This window comes from Phaseolus vulgaris, chromosome 2, assembly GCF_000499845.2.
Source record: "Phaseolus vulgaris cultivar G19833 chromosome 2, P. vulgaris v2.0, whole genome shotgun sequence".
Classification (NCBI taxonomy): Eukaryota; Viridiplantae; Streptophyta; class Magnoliopsida; order Fabales; family Fabaceae; genus Phaseolus; species Phaseolus vulgaris.
In genome coordinates, this window is record NC_023758.2 from 9,241,984 (window position 1) to 9,248,423 (window position 6,440).

At 49.5% G+C, this 6,440-nt stretch overlaps 2 protein-coding genes across 2 annotated transcripts; both read right to left on the minus strand.

Annotated features, from left to right (window-relative positions):
- Window positions 1-2,408: 2,408 nt before the first annotated feature.
- LOC137809014 (uncharacterized) lies at window positions 2,409-3,158 on the minus strand. Its single transcript, XM_068610155.1, has one exon. It carries the CDS (start codon window positions 3,156-3,158, stop codon window positions 2,409-2,411), a length of 750 nt encoding a protein of 249 aa, XP_068466256.1.
- A 1,799-nt stretch (window positions 3,159-4,957) lies between these two features.
- LOC137809015 (uncharacterized) lies at window positions 4,958-5,908 on the minus strand. The gene has a single exon (XM_068610156.1). The coding sequence runs from the start codon at window positions 5,906-5,908 to the stop codon at window positions 4,958-4,960; it is 951 nt and encodes a 316-aa protein (XP_068466257.1).
- Between the last annotated feature and the right edge of the window lie 532 nt (window positions 5,909-6,440).

The following is a 6,440-nucleotide window of genomic DNA, read 5'->3' on the forward strand; positions in this document are numbered from 1 at the left end:
TGCTCTGTAATTCTAACACTTAGCTTCATTTAAATGTTTATTCGAGCTTTATTTTTACATCCTCATGTACTTGTAGCTTCTCTGTTTTATTGCTTGCTTTACTAAATCAAAGGCGTAATTGATACTTACTTTCGATGCATCGCTTCTTCGCCTTGTCTTTAACTCTTTAGGTAGCACGTGACCTTCTCTCTTACCCTTCCCCTCTGAGTCACGATGCATACCCTTCTCTTGATCTTTCCACTTAGAACCCCACTTGGCCTTTTATGTGCGAGGAATCTTCCTCATGAAGGTGTCGCCTGCCTCGTCATTGCCCAAAGGCAAGGGAGGATTTTAACTTTGCGTATTTTCCTTGTCTCTGATAACTCATGCTTTTATGCTTCTCTTTCTTACTTTTCGAGTTTCTTTTTCCCTTTGAACTTGTAAAATCTTCGCCCTGCTTCTTACTTACCTCATCGCTTTAGGATTAAATGGGGAGTCTCTTCTTTTTTGGCCTCGACATCGCTCAAAGGCGTGGGGGACTTGTCCCACCTGTATTGGGTATCTACTCTCGAGGAGAGACCTGCTCTGGGTGTCCTCAACGTGTCTAAACACTTTGGGACAAAAGTCGCGCTCTGGTGCCCACGCCCACGGAGAGGTCTATACAATAGTACCATATCGTCCATGAACATCAAACGCGGGGGCTAGCTGTTCATACCTGAGAAGGGGGCGTCCTGAAGGAATCCCTTAACCCCTACTCAAGGACTAGGCACCCAGATTCTAGCTTACATCGATCGTCTGATATCGGGGCCAGCTATTCATACCTGAGGAGGGGGTGTCCCGAAGGAATCCCTTAACCCCTGCTCAAGGACTAAGCGCCCGGGTTTTTAACTTATGTCTAACATCTGATACCGGGGCTAGCTATCCATACCTGAGAAGGGGGCGTCCCGAAGGAATCCCTTAACCCCTGCTCAAGGACTAGACGCCCGGTTTTTCAACTTATACTGATATCTGGTATCGGGGGCTAGCTATTCATACTTGAGGAGGGGGCGTCTCGAAGGAATCCCTTAACCCCTGCTCAAGGATTGGGCTCCCGGATTTTTAACTTGTACTCAACATACCTGTTATCTTGCTTCGCATCTGACTCCCGCTTCTTTATCTGGCGATGCCTTCTTCTGGCGACGCCCTGTTCTGGTGACGCCTTATGGTGGCGTCGCTAACTTGGCGACACCTTACCTTGGTGGCGCTATATTTTTTGCCATCGCCTTACCTTGGCAACGCCTTATCTTGACGACGCCATACCTAGGCGACGCCTTATCTTGGCGGCGCCTTACCTTGGCGACGCCTTATCTTGGCGATGCCTTATCTGGGCGACGCCTCATCTTTGTCTCTGTTGCTTTGATCTTACAAGAAAGGGAAAAACTAAGGCAGAAATATCTTAAACTTTTCTTTTCTTTATTTGGGTGACCTCATTAAAAAACCCCGGGAGGGAAAAAGAGTGTCCCCTTTACAAAATTTCAACTAAAATAAAACTTTAAATTAGCCGCATTCCAACTACGTGGGATGGGGCCCCCTTCTAGAATTTCTAACTTATACGAACCATTCCCTTTGGCTTTGGTTACTCTGAACGGTCCAGTCCACTTAGGAGACAACATGTTTTCTAACTCGTAAGGGTGAGCTTTCCTCATGACCAGGTCACCAACCTGGAATTGTCACAGCTTCACCTTGGAGCTGTACTGACGCTCCACTCTTCTCTTCACAGCCTCAGCCTTAATTTTCGCCTCTTCTCTAGCTTCATCTATTAGGTCCAGGTTCACCCTCCTTTCTTCGTTGGACTCTTCTGCCAGAAAACCTAGGAAACGTGGCGAGCTTTCGTTGATCTCCACTGGGATCATGGCGTCCTATCCATACACCAGGCTGAAAGGCGTCTCCATGGTGGAGGATTGAGGCGTGGTGTGGTAAGCCCATACAATCCTTGGTACTTCTTCTGCCCACGCCCCTTTAGCCTTCTCCAATCTGCATTTCAAACCCCTTATTAAAACTCTGTTTGCTAACTCGACCTGCCCATTTGTCTGGGGGTGTTCGACTGATGCGAACACTTGCTTGATTCCTACTTCCGTACATAGCTTCCCCAACTGTTGGCTCGCGAACTGGGTGCCATTGTCTGAAATGAGACGCATTGGCACCCCAAAACGACACACAATGTTCTTCCAAACAAAGTGTTGTACCTTGTGCGCAGTGATATGTGCCACTGGTTCGGCCTCTATCCACTTGGTGAAGTACTCGATGGCAACGATCAAGTACTTCATCTACCTTATCGCTAATGGGAACGGGCCTAGGATATCAATTCCCCAAGTATGAAAAGGCCACGGGCTGTATATGGATCTTAGTTCTTCTGGTGGTGCCTTATGCCAATCAGCGTGCATTTGACACTACTTGCAATGCTGGGTGTATCGCACGCAATCCTCTCTTATTGTTGGCCAGAAAAACCCTGCGCGTATTACCTTGGATGCCAGGGATCTTCCTCCCACGTGGCTCCCACAAATACCTTTGTGGAGCTGAGCCATTATCCTGGTGCACTCGTTGCCACTCACGCATGTCAAGATGGGGTGCGTAAACCCGTGTCTGAATAATATCCCATCTATTAATGTGTATCTTGCGGCGTTCCTCTTAATCTTCTTGCCCTCTTCCGGCTCTGCTGGGAGGATTCCGTCCGCCAGGTATCGCCTGAAAGGGGTCATCCAAGTGTCGCCTTCCTCTAAAGCACACACCTGTACGCCTTTTTCTTCTTCTGGCGAGGTTGCATAAGTACTGATACAGGGTTCCCTCGCCGTATCTTGACTCAAAGAGCGATGACTCCTTGGTTTTCCTCTTGTTGTACTAAAGTGTAGAACGTCCACCCTGTTGTCTGCAACAAACTTTCGCGGCGTCTTGAGGGTCTCTTGTATTACAGTACTTTCCCTTCCCCCCTTGCCTGAGCTGGCCAACTTGGCAAGCAGGTCAGCTCTGGCATTCTGCTCCCTAGGGAGATGCACCAGCTTAAACGCAGCGAAAGCACTTTTCAACACCTCAACATACCTTAGGTAGGAAACCATCCGTGGGTCCTTTGCCTGGTACTCCCCTGTTACTTGTCCTATGACCAACTGGGAGTCATTCTTTGCCAGGAGGCTTTGTGCACCCATTTCTTTATCCAAAAGCATCCCAGCAATCAATGCTTCGTACTCCGCCTGGTTGTTGCTTGCCCTGAAGGCGAAGCGTAAGGCCTGCTCGATCAACACTCCGTTAGGCCCCTCCAAGATTATTCCAACGCCACTCCCTTGCTAGTTGGAAGATCCATCCACTGAGATCATCCACTGTGACCCTAACTCCACTTCTTGGGGGTCTCCTCCTGGTGAAAGTTCCGCCACGAAGTCAGCATATACTGGCCCTTTGATGGACCCCCTGGGTTCATATTGGATATCGAACTCTGACAACTCTACCGCCCAGCGAACCATCCTCCCTGCTACATCTGGCTTCTGAAGTACCTTTTGGATAGGGAGGTTTGTCATCACCACCACTGTGAAGCTGTGGAAATAGTGGCGGAGCCTTCGTGCTGAGAATACTACCGCTAGCGCCGCCTTCTCTAGTGACTGGTACCTCAATTTTGGGCCTTGTAAGGCCTTGCTCACGAAGTAAATGGGTTTCTGCACCTGCTCTTGTTCCTGGACCAGCACAGAGCTAATGGCCCACTCAGTTACCGCAAAGTATAAGCGGAGGGGGACGCCTACCTGTGGTTTGCAAAGCACAGGTGGCGTCGCCAAGTACTCCTTCAACTTGAGAAACGCTGCTTCACACTCATCTGTCCATGCGAAACGGCTATTTCTTTTAAGGCATTGAAAGTAAGGGTGGCCCTTCAGTTGTTAAACTTCTTTCACTGAGGTTGGGCTCCTCATGGCGATGATGGCTGCACACTTGTCAGGGTTTGCCTCTATCCCCCTCTCTGTGAGCATGAAACCTAAGAACTTTCCCACCTCTACGCCAAAAACGCACTTTTTTGGGTTTAACTTGAGGTGATACTTCGATGTGGTAGCAAATAGTTCTTCCAGATCAGCTGCGTGCTGCCCTCTCTCGTGCGAAGTTACCACCATGTCATCTACGTAGGCCTGCACGTTCCTTACCAGCATGGGTGCAAGGACCTTGTCCATCAGCCTCTGGTAGGTGGCGTCTGCATTTTTCAAACCAAACGGCATCACCTTATAACAGTAACTGCACGTTTCCGTCATGAATGTCGTTTTACTCTCGTCCTTGGGATGCATCTTGATCTGATTGTAACCTAAGAATGCATCCAGGAAACTCAGCATCTTGCAACCCGAGGCGCTATCCACTAATGCGCCAAGTACTCCATGTTCAAATCTGTGAAGTCAACGCACATCCTCCACTTCCCATTCGCCTTCTTCACTAGAACTACATTGGCTAACCACTCAGGGTATTGTATCTCCCTGATTTGTCCAGCGCTGAGCAGCTTCTGTGTTTCTTCCTTCACGACGAGGCATCGCTCGTCGTTGAACTTCCTCCTTCTTTGTCTCACAGGGCGAACCTTTGCGTCCATCGTAAGATGGTGGCACAAAAAATCTGGGTCAATACCTGGCATATCCGCCGCAGTCCACGCGAAAGCATCTAAGTGGCGCGAGATTACTGCAACTACCTCTTCTTGTTCTCCTTGGCTCAGCAAGTGTCCTAATTTGAACACCTTACCCCCTATTTGTCTTTCTACTATGTTATCTTCTGGTCAGGGTCGCTCATTCTGCACATTCTCTTCAAGAGACTCACTCGTGGAATCTTCTTCCATAGGCATCGCCCTTACGGATGCATCGGGCATCGCCTCATCTTGCTCTTCTCCAGTGGGGGAGGCATCATCGTTTCTTCCTTCTGTATGTGCATCTTCCATAGGCGTCGCCCCTATGGTGGCTTCGACCGGCATGGACTTCTCGGGCGTCGTCTCTTACGACGGCTCCAACTCCATTTGCGAATTTGAAACGAGTGGTCGCTCAATCACCATGACCACGCCTCTTCTTGTCTTTAGGCTATTTTCATAGCACTTACGGGCCTCTTCTTGATCTGACTTGATCACGATCACCTTGCCACCAAGATCTGGTAGCTTCATCTTCATATGGCACGTGGAGGACATCGCCCTTAATTTGTTCAAGGCAGGTCTGCCTAAAAAAAGGTTATAAGCTGAGTTGGCGTTAACCACCAAGTACCAGATGCTCTCGGTGAGTGATGCCGCTCCATCAGTGAACGTCGTCCTCAGCTCTGAGTAGTCACGTACCTCTACTGGGTTATCTGCAAACCCATATAAGCATCCATTATAGGGTCTCAAAAGGTCGGGGGACAACTGTAGCTTATTAAAGGTCGACCAAAACATGACGTCTGCTGAACTGCCTTGGTCGACGAGGACCCTATGTACCTTTCTTCCCGCTGTGACTACCGAAATGACCACCGGGTCATTATCATGTGGGATGACATCCCGCAGGTCAGCCCTTGTGAAAACGAGGTCTGACTCCCACGGGTCGTCCGGAAATTCCTCTGCAACCAAATTTACTGACCTTACGTATTTCTTTCGTTGAGAGGCAGTGGGTCCTCCTCCGGAAAAGCCGCCAGAGATGGTGTGCACTTCTCCGTGAGTTGGGACTTCATGCGCTTGACCTTCCTCTGGTGTCGCCGCGACTGGGGTCGCAGTGGACCCAGCGAGATAATCTTTCAAAAATCCATTCTTCACGAGCTCATCTAATTGATAGCCTAGCGCCAAGCAGTTGTTAATATGGTGTCTGAATGCTTCGTGAAATTCGCACCATGATTCCTTGTGAGGTCCTAGTACCTTGTCTGACTTAACTGGTGGCCTCAACCTGTCAGCTATGTTGGGCACAATGATGAGGTCTTTAAGTTCTACCATAAAGTTGTGCCTTAGAGGTCTATTGACCTCTCTCCTTCCTTCTGATCAACCCCTAGGTTGGGCTCTCCTTGTCTCGTAGGTGCGCCTCCTATCTGGATTCTTTCTTTCTGTAGTGGCTTCGTGGACTCTAGCGGGTTGTGCACACATCTGTGCTCTGGGGCGTGTAGGTGCAGTTGTCGTGCACTTCTCGTATGCCTCTCCCTCAGAGGCAATGTGTTCTACCGCTCGATGCCTCACCTCAGCAAAAGTTTTGGGGCGGCTGCGATTGAGTGACTTGCTAAAAGATCCAGGACACACCCCCTTCCTGAATGCGTACACGATCATGGGTTCGTCTGTGGTACCCACCTTCACCACCTGCGCCCCAAAGCGGCTTATGTACTCTTTCAGGGTCTCCCCTTGATACTGCTTCACATCGAATAGGTCGTATGAGACTGGGGCTGGGGCCCTGTTGGCTAAATCCTGCTCTCTGAATAGCCGCGAATGCTGTGCGAAAGACGTGACGTGACGCTCTGGGAGGCTGATGAACCAGTCC